The following is a 22,729-nucleotide window of genomic DNA, read 5'->3' as shown; positions in this document are numbered from 1 at the left end:
TCCGTCACATGGCCACACAACAAGACAAATGACCGGTCTCATATTGACTTTAACAGGCAGGGAGACCCCTTGTGCTATCCTAGGCACTTTTGGGTCACTAGTTGGGTCATCTAGACCCACTAGACAGTGCTCTGAACCTTTTTTCTTCAATGAATTTTGAACCTCACTGGTGTCCATGGATTACATGAAATCTTTCCACCTTTACCCACCTTTGACATGGCAGGGAGAACACGTGAATGTAAGGGTGGGGTCATCTAAGACAGCACAAGGGTTAAAGAGCCTATATCACGCAAAATCAATTTTTAGCTTTAAAGTTTATTATAATGTTCATTCCTCATGAAAAGAAACCCCATAGCAGTATTTTGATCTATTCACAGATTTCTGAGTATTCCTCTGAAAACCTGCTCTCTGAGCATCAGCCCCTTCCAATCGCGAGCTGACGTAAACAAGTGAGGAACAGCCCCTTCCAGGAAGAATCTGGGCTGCCAGCATCGCCCCCAGGCTAACACCCACACCCACTTTCTCCAAGGAGCTAGCGGTGATTGGCATAAACTCCTTCCTTTTTTATGCACAAAGTGCACATCCATCTCTGCAAAAGTTTGAATGCTGTTTGTTTCTGTGGGCGAGACGCAGACACGCTGCCGAGGCCAGCTCTAAGTTGTTGGCATGAAAAGGGTGGCGCCCACACGGAGCAAAAGGCGGAGCCTCAGAGATCGAGCCGTCTTACGCCCGGGTAGGAAAATAACTCGCCAAAATATTGAATATTTTACTTTAAAAAACTGTTCTTTTATGTGCCAAAGGTAATATATTACCATATACATGGATATTGTTTATTATAAAAAGGCTTAAGAATAGCACGGTATAGGCCTTGTAAATATTATGTTTAGTACTTTAGGAGATGGTTGTAAACATATTCATGTAATTGATTCTAGTCAAAGTTTTTAAGTTGATTCTTCTTTCAATTTGTTCCTGTATAGGTTTTTCTTCACAATTGGCCAACTGAAAGTATTTATTTTCTTCTTTCAAAATGTTTTTTTTTATGATTCTTCTAAAAAAACGGTATTATTTATTTAAAACACTAAATAAACTGTTTTGTTAATTTATGTATTTATTTAATATTTACAATCTGTTTCACCTGCCGACTCAAGCCTTGCAAACATGCAAAGGTATAAAGTATACACTTTCATGTATACCTGACATAAAAATAAAAAAAATAAAAATTAAAAGAGTATAATATTGTATGTTAGGACACTAAGTATGGAACACAGTTTAGGTGTAAAATAAAATACTGCTATTGCTGTTAACTGATGTAAGACATGCCAATTCTATTTCAAAATCTCCAGATAACCCAGCATCAAACCAAAAAATTGACTTGGTTTCCTCTTTAGTCTCAGTAAGACCTTAATAATTTCCTCAAACTGCCCTTTACTTTGATGAAGTTCTGTCTTCCTAGCACCACGCGTTGGCTGCACAACATGTGTTCTTACTTTCAAAGCTCCCACTTATCCAAGTTTGCTCCCAGAAATGTAGGTCGTACCATGCGAATTTCTGAAAGGCTTTATGAATAAATGATCTCCTTGGAGCATCGTTTACTTTAAAACACCATTCAGTTGAGATAAATAAAAAATGCGAGCACCGCCAATGGCTAAAATAGCATCTCATGACAACAACATGGAGAATGTCACCGTCGATTAATGTACTTGTCTTATGATATTTAGGCTACTGGAAACTCCATGTTGTCCTGCATCACTTTAAGTGTAATGTCGGGGGAAATGTGTCAAGTCTAGGTCGCAAGAAACATTTGATGAAAAGTGTTTTCATTTTTTATTAACAACAACAATGTTTTGGTTAATTCACTTCATATTGTTTGTCTTCTAAACTGTATTTTTGATCAACGTATTAGGTATAAGGTGCTGGTCTTCATGAATTAATACTGTGAGATAAGACACTTTGATAAAGGAACTAGATAGCAGAGCTTCTTTACTATCTGTGTCAGGAAGCAAAAGGTTTGAAAGATGAGGAAACTTTGAGGATGCAACCAAAAACTTCTTGCAGAAAGGTACTGACATTTTTGCTTTACTGAGACTTTCATGTAAGTGCATAGCTGAGGAGCTGATATGCCTCATGCTTGCGAAATGATGTTTTGCAAGATCTATTTCATCCTTAGAGGATGCTACAAAGTTGGATTTTTTCATGGTTCTCCATAAGTGGTTTGAACGTCATCAGCCAAGCTGCTAAAAATGTACAATGTGATTTTTTTATTTCATAAGACGTATTCAGAGTATTTGGATGTCATTTTCTTTCTGATCGTGATAAATAAGTATCCAGTCTCCTCAATTCTTTGATTTTTATCCTGAAAAAATAAAGTTGCTTTAAAGATTTAATTCCTCTGATAAACCATTAATTTTACAGAAATGTATTTAAGCCACCTGATGAGAAAAATGGCGTGATCCCTAGTTTGTCATGTCCATCTTTGGAGATTTATGAAGATGGTTGCCGGAGGACTTTGATAATGTTGTCATGGAAACCAGCCATTGTAAAAAGAAAAAGCAGGCCATTTCATAAATGTAATATGCCTATATGCCAGAAAGCGCAGAATGTGGAATGTAAAAAAGTAGCCAGAGTTTGTCATTTTATTCCATAAAAAACAAGTGTTTGATGTAATCATTGCAGATCCTATTAGGTCTATTTATTCATTTATTGTTATGGGCAACTCTTCTTTTATTGTGTACCTTCAGATCTACATATTTTAGTGGCTGCAAAGTCCTCTGTGCATTTATCTAATTGTCCTTTTGCAAATCTTCCAGTGTGTAATTTCAAATAAAATATTTTGATGTAATCTAAAGTGGTCGTCAAATGAATTTTTTTCCTGCTGACAGCTAGGGGGGAAAAAATCTTAATTTTTCCCTTTAAATTATTTACAGGTTTTTTGTTGTTGTTTTTTTTTTAATTTTCATTACAAACAATTATTTTTTTTTCTTTCCTTTATAAAGTTTTTCATAATAAGAAAAAATGTTCTAAACGTATTTGGGTCATTTCTTTCTGCATCTTAGTTCTTTTCATTTCATTGCAGCTTTTATTTTAGATAATTCACCCAAACATCCATGGAACAACAAATAAAAATAAAAACTAGTGCATTAAAATAATTAAAAGGTTAAAAATGCTAACGCATTTATTTTTAAACTTACAGACATTTTGATTTTTGCCTGAGCTGAATAATGGGAAAGGCCACACTGAGATGACCATTTCCTTCCTGATTCTGTTCCGGGAAGAAACATGACATTAAAGCTACTTTATCATCAAAGAGACTAAAATGTTTTTTGATTAGATGTTATTTTATTTCGTTAACAATTAATGTAAAAATGTATATTAAACCTATTTTCCCTGTCAAAAAAAATAATTAATCAATAAAAAATAATTAAAAATAAAAATAATAAAACCATCAAACTTTAGTCTTATTCTTTAATATTTATTCTGTTTTTTTTATTCTAAGCTTAAGATTTTGTGTTTTTGTTCCTTAAACCTCTTGCTTGTCAGAAAATATGGTGCACTGACACAGGAGAAGACTAAAACTCTTATTTGATAAGACATGACCATCTTTCAAAACATGAACAGCATGCATTATTATTGCATCATTTCTATTTGCTGTTATGATTCATGTGTGTAGTACTTTCTCATACCTGCACACAATCTCATATTTTTACCAATTTCTTTGAGAAACCAAACCGTCCTTCCAAACTATTCTCGACTAATCAAAAGAGAATTGCGAAACCAATAAATTGTGGTTTGTAAGCCAAGCATTGTTCAAAGACTTTTAGATATTCATGTCTTTTCAGTCAAGGTGACGCCTGTGCCTTTAAAAATATCAGAGCAGACAAGACAAATACTTGAAATGCCACAAAAAAGAGATGTGTGGATAACATCGACTTTACTGTTTTCTTACTTTTATTCTTTCATTTATAGTGCTTTTATTTTTGTCTTGTTTCAGTGTTTTTGTTCTGCATTTTGTTGGTTATATTTATGTCGTGTTTTAAATACATCACTGTTATCATACATCTACTTCACATGTTTTTCCAAATGTTGTTTTTCTGTGCATGCATTCATTCAGTTCATTCACATTTTATTCTATCTCCACTTCACCTCTGAACTTCAACATTTAATTTAAGCTGAAATGTACTTGATTCAAAGATTTCTCACAACTTTTTATTTAAAAAGGTTGAATTTTTGAAGTGAATGATGGTACTTAGAAGCTCAGCATCGACTTTTTTCCTCCTCTTTCAGCACAGCTCATAAATACTGTTTAACAGAAGCTGAAATACACCAATGTGTGACACAGCAGGTATTTGATAGCACTGTTAAAACAGAATATCATTGCTTAAGGCAAGGTGACAGGGATAATAATCTGCCGTCCTTTATATTTTATGTCTGAATCCCCGAGGTGGAGTGGTGGTGTCCTTGTTTCCAGCGCCCTCTCCATACGGACTCCAGAGTAATCAGTCAAAACACAAAGAGCAATCTATGATCACAGCTAATATTTCCCATCATTACTGAGGTTGATTATTGCCACAAAATACGTGTTCCTGCTGTGAAGCACAGGCTGCATTTTGATCAACAAATGGCAGTAAAAGGATTTCCTTGTGGTTCTTTTTCATAATGTCCACTTGCATAGGCTTCATGGAACATTGCTCATCTCTGTGGTATTTGTGATTATGTGTATTTGCCTTTCTCTGTGTAAACACAGATTCATCCCTTCCATTTCCAGCAATTACTCATTTTGGCAAGGTTTGCTCCCCAGGAGCCTGAAGGGAAAGTGTTCTTTGTAGGTCAATTTAAGGAAACGCACGTTAATACATTGCATTTTAAATAAATAAATGGGCGTATGTTACAAACTATGAAAAACTGTTTACCTCTGCAGTCTGCATGAGCAGGAAAGGTCACACAACTCAGCGACAGATAATTTGCTGCTACGTGTGAATGTTGGGTAATCCCTACAGAAGTTAACAAATTTCTTTTTTACTATTGCCTTAAATATTCACATTTTGACTCAATTAGTCTTTCTACATGGCACTTGGTCTGTGTCTCAGTAATTAATATATGGATATCTTCTTGTGGCATTTTAGCATCATCCGTCTGCATTCATTATTCCATCTTAACTATCCATTTTTTAGTGTTTGACATTATAGACCCGAGGTTTTTAAAATGTCGATGATGGTGGCCTGCTATTACATTCAAACTTCTTGTTAGATTTAATAGCTGAGAGAAATACCAGAAAAAAAAAATATTTTGACAGAACTGAAAATTGTATAATTTTTCTTTTGCATGTTTGGATAGGAGTCAGTCAACTGTTTCTGTCCCCCAGTGTTCTTGTTTGCCATCATTTAATACATTCTGTTATTGTACATACAGTGTATGCAGGAGTTCATAATTACACCAGCACCAGTCTAATTATATCTATGTTCAAGAGCGATCTGATTATTTCTCAGCGTGCTCCTCGGATGACTGTGTGAACGCAACTGTGTGCCTGATTAACAAGTTGCTGAGTCAGCATGAACTGCAGAATAATGAATCAAGCCTACAGACTCCTGAATCTACCATAAAGTGCAAAGAAACTCCAGAAACGATTTCTAATCAATTATCATCTAATTTTCCCCAATTGTTGTAAAGGGTGTGCTAATCATTCCCACTGTTAGCTTTTTATTAGATAAGGAAGAATACCAGTCATTCTTTTATCCGGTTAAAGTCAAGGTCAGTCTTAAACACTTAACTCATACTTTGACAATTAAGCTCATAGAAATAATATGATTGGAATGATTTCATCATTATTTTTTATTATTAATTATTTTTAATACACTCAGAATTGAATGCACAAAGATGATTTTATGAACTTTTTTTTCTTTAAACATCATGCATTTGCCTCAGAATTTGGAGACTTACGACTGATAATAATCATAAAAGGACCTTTACTGATAGTCCTAATGAGTCTTGATTAGCAAAGTGGAGAGGAGCTAGTTTGCAGATGTATATAGATAAATGCTTGCTTTCCTTTGTGACACATTCTCGTGAAAAGGCACTGAAGGTCAATATTTCTGTATATAATGAAGCTACCTAAAGCTGCAGGAAATATGACTAGTGCTACATGGAAAAGGGCAGCTCGTTAATCTAGCTGCAGTGGGGGAGGAAGCCAGAGTTGTGAACTTAAATGTCTTTCACTAAGATGAGCATTTGAGATAAAATATGACAGCTTTTAAGGTCAGCCAGGTGGTTCACACTGTTGAATTTTGATAAGAACAGTCATTTTACAAAAGATGCTGACATGAATTTATACTGACTACAGACGAGATGATTTACAGAGCCTCTGGTGATCAGAATAAGATGCGGGGTCAGTAGTGATTGAGGAGGAAAAAGGACAGACATGCAGACATATTTTAAGTGGTTCAGTAAATAACAGATCAAACATTTTTGGAGGATGTCAGTGACCTTTGTAAGAACATCTTCACTTTGTCTTTCAGCTGGAAGTGCTTGAAGATGCATCCAAGTCCCAGTATTAGTCCCAAATATTAAGATTTCTTTGAAATAAAATTAAATCTTTATATCTTCATTTTCTCTTTAAAACTTTTATTTAGAAAACCTGTATGGTTAGAATTCAAGTTTTAATTTAAATCGAAATGGTAAAAAAATTTTAGCACTCCCAAAAGGGACATTTTCTACTCTGGGAACATTCCTATAAATGGGAACTGGCTGGCTGCAGGAAAAAGGGAATGTTAATGGCCAACAGCCTTTTCTCTCTGGATAGCCACTACCAAATTGCCTAGGAGCAAGGCCCTTAACCCTTACTTATACTGCTTTTTAGCAGCCACCAGCACAAGACTGATTGCAGTGCAGCTCCCTGGTGTGAGTGTACCTGTCCAGCCAAAGCAATGTAGGCCATTGCAAAATACATAATAAAAAGAGCTGTCAAAATATTCCCTGAGTTCACATTACACATGATATAAATAATACTAAAACAGTAGCAGTCCAGTTCTGGTAGCTGCCTGCCTTTATGTGCAAAAGTGTGTACATGAGTGTGTTTGGAGTGAGGGAATTGTGAAAAAAGAAACAACTTAGAGACAGTAGCAAAATGAAATGTAAGGAGCCTCAGTCTGTTGATTGTGAACATCCAGGAAGTGGCCAAGTGACCAAACAATTTCAAACAGATGAACCATTTTGACGCCAGTTAGTAACAAAATTCCATCGTAACTCATCAAATAAAAACAGAAATAAGCCAGTTTGATCAACAATAACACATGCATTTAAGTAGCTCTTGCAAGCAACTATTGAGTACTCAATCTTTGGCACATATTTAGTTCAAAACAAAACTAAACTAAAGTGTTTGAAGTTGAAAACAAATGTACACAAAAAGGGTAGTTTTACCCAATGTGGATTTTTTTAGTAAATGTTTTGACCCTAGTCTTGAAGATGGAATGTCTTTTTTTTTCCCTTTTATGTATTGTGCAATCAAAAATCTGAATTAAGCTCAAAAAAGGCAGTTAGATGTTATAGGGGAGATTGATTAGCCTTTATTAAACATTTGCAGCTTAATTTGATCAAAACAACACAAAAAGCAGTTTAAAGGTTTGCAGGAGGCAAATGTTCCTCAGATGTTTTGCTCAGAAATGTCATAAGCTTCAATGATAGAGCAGTTTCTATTTATGTCACTGGAATTAAGTTTCTTCTGATCAGAAGTAGTTCAATAGTTGATGAACATATTTTTTTTTTTAAGTAAAAGCATTGGTTCAAAAACAATCGATTACAGAAAAGAAGGAGAGGATGTCACTGAAAAAAATCTGTTTCTTTATGTCTAAGTCAGTGGCGGTTTTAGATATGGGCGATGTGGGCGGTCGCCCAGGGCGGCACTTCATAGGGGGCGGCATTTGCCGTGCCCGATGCGTGCGTTACTCATATGCGTTACTCATATTGTGCTACGATATTCAAAGAGGAAGCTGGCAGCTTGTAATTTGAAAATGCTTGAGCTGCCGACACTTAACACTTTTACTCTGACACATCAGACTGTTAAGAATGTCTTCATCCTCTTTGCTCTTCACAGTTATGGTGCAAAAAAAAAAAAATTAAAAAAAAAAATAAAAGATGAAATAACTCAGAGTGAAAAAACGTAAAACAGGCACATGAAAAGGAATTGGGCAGAACAAACACCCGTGCTCAACTCAATTTCGACAAAAGCAGGCAATGGGGATTATTTCCCACAATACTTTGCTCTGACACGGCAGACCCGACACGCACGTGACCACCGCCCTCTGCTGCAAGACGCTTGCGGCCACACCTCTTTGCTGTAGTCTTTGGAACATTAGTCAAAAAACTCGAGAGGGGGGCGCAACTCGCCGGTGGCTGGCTGAATCACACTAACAGGCGTGAGGGGAGTCTTTTTCTATCTGACAATCAACTCTGAGCCGCAGCTGCGGCTCCCGTCATAGAGACGGAGCCGCGTGTGTCAGAGGGAAAGGGGGGGGGGGGGGGGGAGCGCAGACCATTTTTATATGGATTGAGGTTTTTTGGAGGATTTCTGCTGTTGGTGTTGCACAAATTTAGGGAAATGCCAAATATTTTTGGAGTAATCCCACTGACGAGTTCTATGATTTAGTCTTTAATGTTTTATAAGACCTAAACATATTAATCACAATAAGTTTATTTTTTAGATCTAATCCCTCTGATATGTTTCACAAAGACACACACAGGGCGTCACACATTAAGAAATTATTGTTAAAAATGAAGCAGGAGTCCAGCTCTAAAAAAAAATGCTCTAAAAAATGATAAAAGAGCAAAAAAAATGGAATTATTTGATTTGTAATTTCTTATTAATATTTCCAGGCTTTCTTTGTTTTGTTCTGCAGCATGTTCATTTTTGTATAATTTTGACAGAATATATTTCTATGGGGAGCAACATATTATTTAAGGTTTAACTTGTGTTCCTGTTTTTATTCATATTTATGTTCAAAAAGTTCAGTTTAAAAGGTTTAAAAGTTTAGCTTTAGTGTGTTCATTAAATGTTTATCTTCTTCGGCCCAAAACCTTAAGCGTGTTTTTAACTTAGGCCCCCTGTGTGACTTAGTTTGACCCCCCTGTAATATGAGTCTAGAACATTCATGCATTTTTTTGTGTAAAATAGCTAAATAGAAGATAGGGAACACAACAGGATGTTGTCAAATTTTGTAGGTGTGCGGGGGGGAGGGGGGGCGCCTGTGGGGTTACTCGCCCAGGGAGTAAGTCAGTGTAGAACCGCCACTGGTCTAAGTAGTAATCTTGTTGTGGGAACACCTCACCTCCTATTTGAACTTATTAAAATTTTTTCTTGACAATTCAGCCAACTGACCTTTTAAAAGATATTTTCTTAGAATCTCTATTTTATTTTATGTTTTTCTTTCAATTTTTTATTTAATTCTTTTGCTTTTTTGTTTTGTTTTATTTTTTTACGTTTGGTTTTAGCCATAGATGATTCTGCTGTTTATGCCAGATAATGACTTTGCCTGGTTAATGAGTATTCAGCTAAGCCTAATTAATTAATCAATCAATCGGGAAGGCTCTCTAACCCCGCCCCTCTCAATGCGTCCTCCTCTGACAGCCACGCGCGCAGTTCCGCTGTTGTTCTGCGCGAGTTCCACGCATGAACTCTGAATAAGAGCTTCTCCCGATTTACGTTGCATGCTTTTGTCCCAGGGCGGAACACCTTTCAACTCAAAGGTGAGCACGAAACTTATTAGTGTAAAAACGACAGCAGCAGCAGGAGGAGGAGGAGGAGGAGGAGGAAAACATGCCCATACAGCAGATGGTCCGTTTGCGCTCAGATTATCCGTCCCAAGAAAATCCCCGCAGCAGCGTCTGCAGCGGGACTGCAGGCCTCTATCAGCTGTGTTTATGGAAGAACTTTCTGTCATGTTTATTTCTCTCTTTTCAAAAAAGATTTCAGTCTCTAATCACAGTGAAAAATATATAAATTACTTGTCTAAATAAACATAGAATCGTTTTCTAGATGATATATCTATCCAATTTTAGTTTTTTTTTCATTTTAGCATAATTGAACCACTTATAAACTTATTACACTTAACATGTATTTTAAAATTGTGATTTAAAATACACAAAATGAAACTACATAGTCAAAAGACTTGTGAAAATTGAAACATGTCAATATTGTAAAAAAAAAAAAAAAAAAAAAACACATGTAAATATTGCTTTCGTTAAAAAAAAAAAGAATAGCATTGGTCAAACCTGCTAAACTCTTAGTCTTTTAGAATTCTACCGATGCAATTATGTTTTATAATTTGAGTACACCTCTTATTCCAAGATGCTGGTGCTGATTTTTTTTATTCTTATTTTGCCTAATTTAGTACTTAGACCTACCTATGGAACCTGCATTTAAAGGGATGTTATTGAATGTGTTGCTTATATTAAGTTTTCCACATTTAAAGCAGACAGATAAGGGAGATTTAGCTCTCGAAGACAGGTTTGAAAATGTCCCACGACTGCAACGTGGATGAATACTTTACCTATTTCGTCTTCAAATGAGCTTTCTTGTGTCATTTTCTTTTAAATAAACTCGTATCTGGCATGGCTTTCTTCACTGCTTTAACATGCAAAGATGCACACCCTTGACCTGCTGATGTCGTCTTCCAAAACGCCATAAAAACAATGAGCGCTGTGGACTACGCCACACTAGGGCAGCTGCTGATAAACGTATCGCCTCAAACAAAAATGAACAACCCACAGAGGTTAAATCCCGCTGTGGAAATATGTGCTGCTGCTCGATCTGGCCTGATTTATCTCATGGTTGTCTTATTTCAGCCATTAGACTCTAGAAAGCACCTTGCAGCTCTTGGACACTTTTTTTCATTTGATGTAAGAAACCAAAAACGAGCAGTTGAGGGTTTTGTGAAGGCAAACCTGCTCATTTAATCATCATGTTTGAAATGTGAAGTGGTTGACCTTTGGCATTGGTGGCTGTCTTAATAGGGGCTCTGACTTTAAGTTTTGCATGAAAAGATGTTTATCAGTGTTATGCAGAAACTGATTAGCAGGAGATCTGTTGGTCTGGGAGAACGAATGATGTGGCCAGCAGGCTGGTGGAGTTTGGTGAATTACTTCTCAAGTGGCTCCACAGTAACTTTGGTGACTCACCTCTGATGCAGCGGCACCACGCTGTTCATAGAACACAGAAAATGAAATTGATTTTCCAATTTTGACGCTCACATGCTGATTTCAACATAAATACATTTTGCATTATCAAATAATAAACCATCATTGCAAATCTTAGAGGTCAATTTTTATTAGTTCCTTCTTTAGAATATACCGTATGGTTCAGAGGTGTTTACTATGGTGGCTCTGAAGTGCAACAAATCACTTAACACAAATTAAAAAACAAAAAGAATAATCAAAAACATTAAATTCTAGAGAGAGAGAAAAAAAATGCAGAAACAAAAATACAATTACAAAAAAACTAAACAAAATAAAAATGATTTATTTTTTTTATTTCCAGAAATCAAAATGGAATGTTAAAAATTTAAACACAATAAGAAACCAGAAATGGTAGGTACTATAGGACTTAACTGATTGGATGTCATCATCCAATCAGCGATTTCCTATTGAACTTACCTTTTACTGATTCTTCTTTTTTCATTTTTTAAACATAGATTTACAGAGAATACTTTTGTTTTCCAAAATGTTTCATTTTTATTTCATTTATACGATTTCTTAAATGTAATATTGTTGTTTTTTTTTACATGTTTAGCTTTTTTTGTATGTAACATTCAGAATGCTTTTGCGTCGAGTGATTTGTTGATGTGATTTGCACTTTAGGGCCACCATTATTTACAGATGATGGCAGACGACTCAAGTCTACCATAATTCAAAGAGAAATGGCACAACATTTTCCAACTGCTTTCATTTGCTGATGTTAGAAATGAGTTTAACAGTAAATGGAAGGATAAGTTAAATTAAATTTGTACATGTTCACCTTCTTCTGACTCGACTTGGATATCATCAGGTATCATTTGTTTGCAGTATCTGATTCATTTCTCAGGAAATATTAGGCGGAATGATCACAAAGTGTTGGTCTAAATGGGAAGAAAGTACTAAAACCCTTGACACACCAGTCTCCTTGATATGTTATCTGTTGATACAAGTATGTTAGTGAATTGATTTTCCTTACAAGTATTTTGTAAATCTGTAGTTTTAGAAAATGAAAATAAAGGGATGGTAACTTCATAACAAGTTTGGTGTGGGAGAAAAAAAAAGTAAATGCCTTTACTGTAGTTTCTAAATATATTCCACTTCATTTAACATGCAATCCAAATATAAACTTCTAAGAAGTCATCGGTATTCCCTGAGCAGGCAAAAAAGTACAATGCACTCAATACAGCACAACAGCAAACAGCAGCAGCAGAATCCAGACAAGTCAGTAGCTGTCAGGGTCAGAGAACTTCAGAACCAAGAAGAGGATGAGAAATTAGCATATGAAAGGAAAGATGGGATGAATTATCCCAACAATTTTTGCTTCAATTTACAACTGTGTATCCTCATTCTTGCATGAGTCCCATTGTACTGTAACTGGTAACCACATATTACTCAGGAGCCCTCATTTCCATCAATGTCTGTGTGTATTGCAGTGTTAGCTTAATAAGCCAAACTTGACTTCTTTGAAGAAATAAAATAATTCAGCCTTTCTCATTAGATGGTATGTTTCTAGCAGACACATTTCCAAGTGACCTACTTTTGATTAAACTCAACTTAATGGGCTGTTTTATTAAATAAAAGATCTGTAAATTATTAACGGTTGGCCTATTATTTGAATTCCTTATAAAACTGTTTTGAAGCAATGTTCCAGTTGCTGTTGCCTGTTTTATCTGGTGTAATAAACAATAATTGTCATGCAGCCCAACAGTTTGATGTGATAATATGTAGTGACCTGCTGCTGCTTCTCTGAGTGATCAGCCGTGTGAGGATTTTCAGTCTTCCATTGATCCAATGCCCTCTGCCCACCTTTGTGATTGCATGCTTACATTATAGATTCTGCTGGAGTCTATTCATAGAACCAGTTTGTGTGAGATGACAATGACTTAACATGATCCCGAACCGCTGACCCTTTTATTCTAGAACTGCTTTTGTTTGTCATTTTAATGCAAATCCTAAAAAGCACCCTAGCAATTAGCTGTCTTTTATAAATAAAATTACTTTTTATTACCAATTTTTAAACATGTTTTTAATGGTAGAGAATTATTACCTTGACAAAACTTTAATTTTTTCTGGCATTTGCAAATATTGCTTGTCTGAAGCAATCATTTCCAATGAATTTCCAGTGAATGCAATCCACAATGAATGCATGTTCAACTAAGGTCATTATATGTTGTGAAGGTCTTGGTTTGGATCAGAGGTGGTGGCACTCGTCAGTGGTTCGTTGTTTGCATGGATTGGGTTGAAATAGGACTCCAGTCTCTTGGCTATATATGTCAAATGGGACATAGGACACTGGAAATTTCTTAAACCAACACTTTCGTTGAGGTTCCTCCATTTTGACATAGATATGTGTTAAAGATTCTGTTTAGTTTCTGGCAATTGAAAAAACCCACTACAAGGAAAAATGTGTTTTTGCCATTTTTAACATGTCCTTGTATTTTTTTATTTATTTAACCTTCATTTAACCAGGAAAGTCCCGTTGAGATTTAAAACCTCTTTTTCAAGGGAGTCCTGGCCAAGCGGCAGCAGCGACTAAAATACAGTTACATAATTACAAAGAGCAAAATAACAGGAAGTAACAGACCGATTATAAAAAACAAGTGCATGTTGAGGAGTCAGCGTCGAGACCTCTCAGTTTAACTTTAAAAGCATTCAAGGAAATCAACTCTGTCAACTTCCAATCCTTCTGCAACATGTTCCATGCATAAGGTACAGAGTGGAAAAAAGCCTTTTTGCCCAATTCGGTGCGAGCAAATGGAACAGAGAGCAACACATGATCACGTGAGCGAAGAGAATAAGAATCAACGCTCCTCTGTGACAGTAAGGAACAGATGTAGGTCGGCAATAGTCCAAGCAGTGCCTTATAAATGAAAGTGTACCAATGAATCCTCCTCCGTATGGCCAGGGCAGGCCAACCCACTCGGGAATACAACTCACAGTGATGTGTCATTGTTTTACAGTTAGTGATGAACCTCAGACAAGAATGATAAACCGTGTCAATTTTTCGAAAGACATTGAGCTGAAGCATTCATGTAAAACAGGTCTCCATAATCTAACACAGAGAGGAAAGTCGCAGCTACAAGTCGCTTCTTTACTTCAAATGAAAAACACAGCTTATTTCGAAAATAAAAACCCAATTTTAGTCTCAGTTTCTTGACAAAATTCTCCACATGAGGTTTGAAAGTGAGGGAGTCATCAATCAATACACCGAGGTATTTATACTCATACATATATTTTTCTGATGATGCAGGACAAAAGCTTAACATTGCATTTCTGAGAAACTATGTCCTGGAAAACAACATAACTTTTTTTGATTTTGGCTAAAAACGGCACAATCATGGTTAAATTACCACTGGGAATGTTTTTAAAATAGCTCAAAAGGATGACCGTAACGGGTCTTTTCAGGTTTGTTGCTCTGTCACTTCCCTTCCTGCCTGGGCTCAGTCCCTCTACTTCTCCTTGTCTTGGCTTTCACCAATGTCCTGCTGGAATAGCCGTAGTTGCCGAGGTCAGTGTTCATGTGACTTAGGTGAAGGTCAAAGTCAAACTTGAGATGCTGGTCTGTATGAGTGAGTTTGCTCTGTACATCAATATTCAGATATATGCCTTCCTTAATGTGTACTGTACACATCCATGATGTCTACTAAGACAACTCTGTAATCCATTAAACGTGGTACAATTCATATGCTACAAATTGCTTTTCATTAATTTGTGTTTTTTTTTTTTTTTTGGTTACACCTCTGAAATTACCATATAAATTACCTTAAATGGGAGTTAGAACTGAAAAAGCTACTATGTGAAAAGTCTTCTAGACCTTTTCATCAGACGGAATTGGCCTGGATAGGCTTCGTGACCCCCAAAAGGGATACTACCGGTTTAGAAGATGAATGAATGAAATAAAAGATGAATCTATAAGTTGTTTGTTTGTCATTACCAATTTTAAGGAAACAGATTTTTGTCTTCTTTGTCGTATATGGCATACATCCCGTAATAACTTGTTAAGGCAGGTACATTTGATGCTAAGAAAAAACTTGCATTCTGCTGTTGTCACTGGTCTTCATCTTCAACATATGTCTTTCCTCGCAGGTGGTTGTGGTCTGTCAAGAGTTTTGAGTTTGTCCCTTTGGGGGTTGGCAGTAACGCACAGAGGATTTCTAGAGCTTTTTTACTGAAAGCGATCCCTGCTGATAGTGACAGAAATAAGTGTGCTGACAGTGAACCAAAACAGTAAAGTTAGAAGTTGTAAAAGCAGGAAATGTTTAAATGCGTTGCGGACCTGGAGGAATACAGCAGCAGCACATTTAGCAGCTTTTCAAATACAAGTCTTTGATAGCATAAAGATGTTGATTTAACCAAGCTCACATTTACAAACTGTTCAAAATATTTTTTTTTCATCTTCTTAACCGGGGTTGCCGGAGCCTATCTCGGCCACTTGGGCGTAGGCAAGGGATACCCTGGACTGGTTGCCAGTCTGTCGCAGGGTGGAATATCCTCAATCACACAATCAACCTATGTAGCATGTTTTTGGACGGTGGGAGGAAGCCGGAGATCCCGGAGAAAACCCACGCATGCACGGGGAGAACATGCAAACTCCACACAGAAAGGTCCCCCATTGATGTTGTGTTTTTCATGTCCCCCAGCCGGGACTTGAACCGGGGGGCTTCTTGCGGTGAGGCAAGAGCGCTAATCACTGCGCCATCGTGCAGCCCACTGTTCAAAATAGTTTAACCTTTCTTGGATAACTGTTTGAAACAATATTTTGCAGATTCTAAATTTATTGCATGTTTTATCCAGGATATCTAACATATATTCATTTAAAAAAATATATATCTTAAAAATCAGAGAATTACTATTTTTTCAGTGACACAAAAGACAACCCAAGTTCGAGGCCACAGAGCCCGCTTACTTGTAGCACACCATTTTGCCTGTGTGGGAGAAGCCCCTGGCTGTAGTCTTCAGACCGAGGCGTGCCTCAACATGGGCGGAGTTAAATCTGTTGCGACTGTTTAACCAATCGCATTTCAGCTGTCCTTTGTTGCCAGGCAGGGTGAGGGCCTTCACTCTCCATTCTGAAGGTCCTGTGATGCAAAATCAATGTAGGTCATTCATTTCTTTCAACCAATCAGATTTTGAGATGGTGTCAGCAGGGCCTTCTAGGTCGCTTAGGCAACGTTACAGTATTCAGACCCTCTGACTGGACAGAAGTTTCAGGAAGTCACATGCAGCCTTGTCCAGTGTGACACAGAGCCGAAGAGTACTTTTTGATCTGTATCAGTTAAAAACAGAGCTGACTGTAATGTACACCATGGAGGATTTAACAGGAAAATCTCCCACTGGTACCCTGTGACAGACTGGCGACCTGTCCAGGGTGTCCCCATCCTTCGCCCGCAGGTGACCCGGGATAGGCTCCAGCAGTCCTGTGACCCCAAAAGGGATAAAACGGAATAGACAATGAATAAATGAATGAATCTCATAGGTTCATAAGATCATAAGCAGCCGTACAGATTTGTGTGTTTGGTGCTGACCAGCTGTGTGTCCACTGGGTCTGTCGAGTGGACATTTTCAGCTCTAAAGCAATTAAAACCTACACAGAAACGCAACTGGACAGACTCGGCTCTTAGCACTGGCCTTGATGGCAATAGAGAAGGACTTCTTCACGGAACTGAAGACGATAATCTACATGAATGTTTTTGAGGAAAGAGAGGAGGATGGATTTAGTCTCTAAATAATCAGATTTTTTGATGAGTGAAAGGGATAAATATCATAATAAATAATGTTCCAAATTCATGTAATTGTTTTCAATGTTTGTGCTGGCTGTATAGTTGCATAGTGACATTTGTCTACTGTTTTATTTTTTTAGGTTTATTTAGAGTCATAAAAATGGTTAATGAGGGGTTGAGTGATTCAGACATAGCACTACTGAAGACTCAGGTGTGTAATGCACGGTCCGCCACTGCTACATCCCATCCACATCTGTGCAATAACCCTTTAACTCCAGAGTTTTAGCTGATATTCTGTGAATTACCATTAACTCTTCAACTGTTTACACGGTTAATGTCAATCCAAGTGATTTTGAAGCTGATAAAAGCAGCTTTTTCCTGATATCCACCACTTTACTGTAGTAAAGTGTTTGCTCACTGAATCTGACGCTTTTCAAAGCTACATTTTTCTGCCTTAAATCCAGTTCCCGGGGATGGCTTCGGAGCGATCACTGCCACCATAGGATATTAGTGATATTAGTGTTCTATTTTCAGAGCTTTGTTAGTTATTACCATCCAGATGTTTTTATCAGCCCACGCGAGTTGATCACTGGGCAGAGTTTTTCTTCCATAGAGCTTCTGCTATTTTGTTGTTTTATCTGGTGTGCACATATAAAAAGGGCCTGAGGGAGAGAGACAATGCTTTCTGCTTTAACTCATCCTCCTGCCTGTCATGGAGGTATTTCTCCCCCCCGTTGGGGGGAGAGAATATTTTTCCCAACATTGTCGCTCCCTGAAGAAATTTTAGAAGACTGAGGCTTCTGTGACACACTTGGTGGTCAGCAACACAGCGTGAGATTATGACAGCTCCGGCAACATGTGTTGTAGCTGCAAGTATTTATAATGTTCTGAATAAAGATTTAATGTAGAGCTGTGGAATAATGTTTTGAAGCACTATTGGTACATTTTGCAAATTTAAATCAAACTTTTTTTTCCCCCCTTAGGTATGGACTTCATGGAGGATCGGGGGCAAAACGACACATGACAACCCGTTCATGAACTCAATCAAGTTTCTCTTGTTGATCGAATATATAAAGGAAGATGGGGTTATCATTTTTTCATTTGATTGTCACATTTGTGGCTGTTCGTATCATCCAATGCCAAACCCTTTGCGATAGGCAGGATTCACCGGAATGGCACCCTCAAAAACACACTATCCAAGTTAACTGGACTTTGATTGGAAATCTTTGTAACAGTGCATCGGAATGCTGGAGTTCTCACGGGGGAAACGAACTGAGTAAGCACCCTTCCAACTTCCCACAGATATGCCCACTTCAGCTGCAACTTGGAGACAAGCTGCTGATGTCTGCTGATGAAACATTCAAGTCATACGGCATCAAACTTTTCAATGTGTCAAAAGACAGTTTTGAAAGTTGTTCCATAAATGGAGATCTCCTGTTCCCCCACATTTTAAAGGAAAACGAAGAAGTTGAGGCGAAGTGGATCACACCAGGTCATCATTACTTCATTGCTGCTCATGAAGGTGACACACAGCTGTGCCAGCTTGGTTTGAGGCTCAATGTGTCGGTTAAAACACATCTTTGCCAGCCCTCTCCGTTTCTCCGCCTTTGTTCCGGTAACGGTGTTTGCCAGACAAGTTTTCTGGAAGGAGCATACCACTGTCGATGCCACCACCATTACTCTGGGAGATTTTGTGAGAAGTTTGATTCTTGTTTGGAAAATCCTTGTCAAAACAAAGGAGTCTGCTTGAGCAATGGATCTACAGATCCAAATAAAAGGACATATAAATGTCTTTGCCCTCCTCATTTTACAGGTACGAATTGCTGCAACACACCAAAAAAGTTTAATAAAATGTTTTCATTTTTTAAATTAAAATATAGAGTTTAAATGGTGACTGTCTATTTGTTTTTTGCAATTTATGAACACATGGATGTCAAAACATAACTGACAACTCTATATAAGTTAAGTAAATGTGTGCATGCCAACAGAACTACACCTGCTTGTTCATCTGAGTATTCATTTTCTGCTCTTTTCTGTGTTGCAGGACCAAACTGCTCAGAAATAGTTGGGAAGGCGAACTGTGTCAGAGTATGTGAGAATGGGACATGCGTTCAGATGTCGCCTACTTCCTTTAAATGCATCTGCGGTAGTGGATTCTCTGGTAAGCAGGATTTTTTTCGAACTTGTTTGTAGTGAAACAGGCCATAAATAGATTACAAGTCACAGAGACCAAGGTGTAGCCCCTTCTGTCTAAACATTTGAATGACCCACAATCGGGCTGGAAAAGTCTTAGAAATACCTTGCACATCAAAGAGTGGAGACAAAAAAATCAGTTTCCACAGTTTCTATTTCATTTGCTTGAAAGGAGGAACTATCTTTGGAAACTATCAATACTACAGAAGTAATAAATCTTATAAAGATCCGCATCTCACGAGTCATAAACTTCATTGTAATATACAGAGCAGCCACAGTAAGTCAAACACTTTAAATCACAACCACTGATGTGCCACTGTAAAGCACCTCAGGTAAAGTGTTTCCTAACTGAGCGTGTCGGCGTTAATAAACAAAGGATTACAACAGTCTGTTCAAATATAATTTGCAATGTATTGTTTCTTGGCGTTGACATGCATATGCATCTCTGAACAAACCATTCACACTGGCCTGCATAGACTGAATAGGCTGGATGCTTACGAGTGAAAATAGGATAATATTTTCATCAGCGGAACATTGGAACATTGCTGCATCAATCATGATTAATCCTCATTCACATCATTGAGGTAACTCGATGATCACCGCACACAGTTTTTAAGACTTGGATACTCTTCAAGCTGCCCTGAATACCACTATCTGCAGGAACAGCAAGCCTGCTATGAACTTTCTGGAATAAGCCCTCCAGGTGGTTCTTTACAATGATTCATTGTTTTGTCTGCAGCACACTTTGTCTTGGCAGCATTTTTGAACCATTGTAGTTTTATTTTTCTTTTGAGTCCAACTCATGCTTTCAGCTTATTATTTTTGGAGATATGGTTTCAAGGTTGTTTGCAGCATTCGGTGGCATCCTTGTATTCAAGACCAGATTAGGGCAGTGCAGTGGAGAAAGAAAGTATTTTTCTTGTGCTAAGCCAAGACCCAAGGGGTGGAATGTGATAGATACCATTTGTATGTCTGTCTGTTGACTTGGAGAGGAGGTGAAGCATGGGTGGAAGAAAAAAGCCATACAATTAGGTGTGTTTGGATCCCACTTGTCATCAAAGTTAAAAAGCAAAATGTTGGTGGGATTTTGGTGGAGAAGAATCTTTCAGAGGATGCCCTAGTTTACTTCTGTTTCGGTACAGACAAGGTAATAGGAATTGCACTGTATTTCCTACATGTATTAAAATAAATACCTTGTTTGCTATCCGTCCATTTTCCAAACCCACTCAATCCTCTTCAGGGTCAAAAGGTTACTGGAACCTTTTCCAGCCAGTCCATCGCAAGGCCTTGTTTGTTTGTTTTTTAAATTAGGTATAAAATGCCTAGTTTAATATCTGTGTATAGTAACTTTGTCCTTTTACATGTTATTTTGCATTGAAAAATGACTTTAGACTTTATGCAATTTTCCCTATGTCTATGCAATATAGCCTTAAAAGAGCTGACAGTAATATGTAATAACAAAAAACTCTTGAGTAGCAAATGCATCCCTTTTCCATTTTACTGTGGAACATTTATTGAATTAATTTCATTTCAACTGCTTTCTTGAGCAAATAGACTTATTTGGACGTGTTTGCATAGTCATGGTGTCCTGTTGTCCTATCAGCTTCTTGGGAGTTCTTTGGAGCTTGTGCTTCTTCCACCTCCTCGCTACCGTTGGCTCATTAATCAAGTGGATGTTAGTGGCTGCCTCAGTGCTGGCTGCCCTCATAGGCCAAAGCCTATGTGCACGGAATAATGAGTGGAACTCATGGGATGCTTCAAATGAGATTTTCTTTTGAATAGATTTTCCTCTGCACTACTTCCAGAGTATCTGTTCTAAGGTAATACCTTAGTCAAAGGGTAATTTTCAGTTAGCATAAGGCAATAATTCTTTTGCATTTGTCTGCAGTAATGCCAGATTTTGAAAGTTTAATATTTACAGCAAATGCTTTCCTTATGGACAAATGAGTTACTCGTTGACACAGATTTAATTTTTTTGTGTGTTTTATTTGGACGTAGTTCATAATTCTCCATGATTACGGAGTAGGGATAGTGAAATACAGATCTGAATGGCTGTTAGCAAAAAAAAAAAAAACTTTTTTATTTTTATGTTTAAAAAAAAAAAAATTTAATGAGCATGATGAATGGAGATCTTAGAATTAGTCCAGCTTTTTGTGAACCAGTTCTGGAATGAGCTGAGGCAAACGTGAAACCTGGACTTGTATGCTAAAGATTGATGCCCACAGAGGAAGCAGCGTAGAGCCTCTGGGACGTGAGCACTTGTATCAGCAAGGGGATTAAAAGAAATATGCAAAGACAGTCACTGGAAAGATAAATGTGTAGGCACCATGTGAAGAACACAAAAAATGAAAACCCTCACTGGGGAATAACATCAAATTTTATTCACCTTGAACTTGCAGTGAATTCCGTCTAATTTTATCCTTTGCACACAATGTCACTGCAGCATTACCCTGCTTGTGGTTAAGCCGCAGCGGGTTTAAGTGTTGCGGTCTCACAACATTTATAAAAAATAAATAAAAAAATACAGAAAAATGAAGCTACTGGCTGCTGCTTAGTTGAAAATTACTTTATCTGAAAATGCTTACGGTATGAAAAGATCTGCAGCAGCAACTACTTACTTTACAGTTCAGTGAGAATCCTCTGTGAAAATCATTTGTAAACCTTTGTGATGACTTTTATATTTTTACTGTGTTCAGTACAGGCATATTGATTTCTTTTTCATTTGGTCTGCATACACAATCAAATGGTAATCTGGTCTTTCAATCCAGTCTAAGCGTTTTCAGCCTGGAGTCATTTTAACACATGGGTGCAAACACAACAGCAGAAAAAAAACAAAAAAGCACACAATGGAACCGAATACTGAAACAAATGCTAGACCTATTTTTCGTACATTTTTTAAACTGTCACTTAAATAGGATTGTAAATTGAACTTAAACAGTAATAGAAGATTTAAGTTTACAAGTATTAACTGTTTCTTTCAATGGTTTTTAGATATGTCAAGGAAATTATATGTATAGTAACCTTAACAAAACGTTAGGAATACTGGGCAACGATTTTTTTATTTTCCAATTTTTAGCAGTGTAGCTGCTGTGTTGAACCAACATTCATACTTGTATCAAAATAACTCAGAGATAATCCTGTGAAGGGGAAAAAAAGCCACTTAAACCTTATAACTTTACCAGTATAGAAGCTAGGGATTTGTAAAAGGTGGCAGTGAGTCTTTCACAAAGCTGTAGGGGAGTTTAGCTTTGTAAAATGTTTGTGTTCACATCACGTTGTCAAACTGGTGTTTGCAGTGTGTCAGGTCATACCTAACAGGTCACACCTAACACACATCCCTCAGTATGTTTCTGAGTAAAATTTTGAACTCTATTACTTAGAATTTAAAATCGTAAAGCAGCCCCAGACGATTACAAAACCCCTATCATGTGCATCAACTGGTATGTTGTTATATTTTTAAACAAATATTAAATTTGAGTTTAAGCTCTCATAGTGCATTATCTTCAAAAAGAATAAACATTTTTTTAGTCAAATGAGAATCTTTTTTTTTTTCTCCTTTCTTTTGATTTCATGTCAATGATTTGTGGGTTTTTTTTGGT

The 22,729-nt window shown here is 37.2% G+C and overlaps 1 protein-coding gene across 4 annotated transcripts in view; it reads left to right on the top strand.

Moving 5' to 3' along the window:
- The first annotated feature begins 400 nt into the window (after positions 1 to 400).
- eys (EGF-like photoreceptor maintenance factor) overlaps positions 401 to 22,729 on the top strand; it is a 242,607-nt gene continuing 220,278 nt past the window's right edge. For 3 of the 4 annotated variants that reach the window (XM_023963743.2, XM_078932366.1, XM_023963742.2), the window contains exons 1-3: positions 9,593 to 9,732; positions 17,921 to 18,750; positions 18,982 to 19,098. In XM_023963743.2, the coding sequence (XP_023819511.1) occupies positions 18,018 to 18,750; positions 18,982 to 19,098 (850 nt within the window). In that variant the 5' untranslated portion in view covers positions 9,593 to 9,732; positions 17,921 to 18,017. Of the gene's footprint in view, positions 539 to 633; positions 734 to 9,592; positions 9,733 to 17,920; positions 18,751 to 18,981; positions 19,099 to 22,729 lie in introns of those variants that run through there. The other variant, XM_078932365.1, reaches the window with a different exon arrangement.

The sequence above is a fragment of the Oryzias latipes genome, chromosome 15, assembly GCF_053564925.1.
Source record: "Oryzias latipes strain Hd-rR chromosome 15, Olatipes_Hd-rR_3.1".
NCBI classification, from domain to species: Eukaryota; Metazoa; Chordata; class Actinopteri; order Beloniformes; family Adrianichthyidae; genus Oryzias; species Oryzias latipes.
Note: the sequence above shows the minus strand (reverse complement) of the source record. Positions and strands in the feature narration are given on the sequence as shown.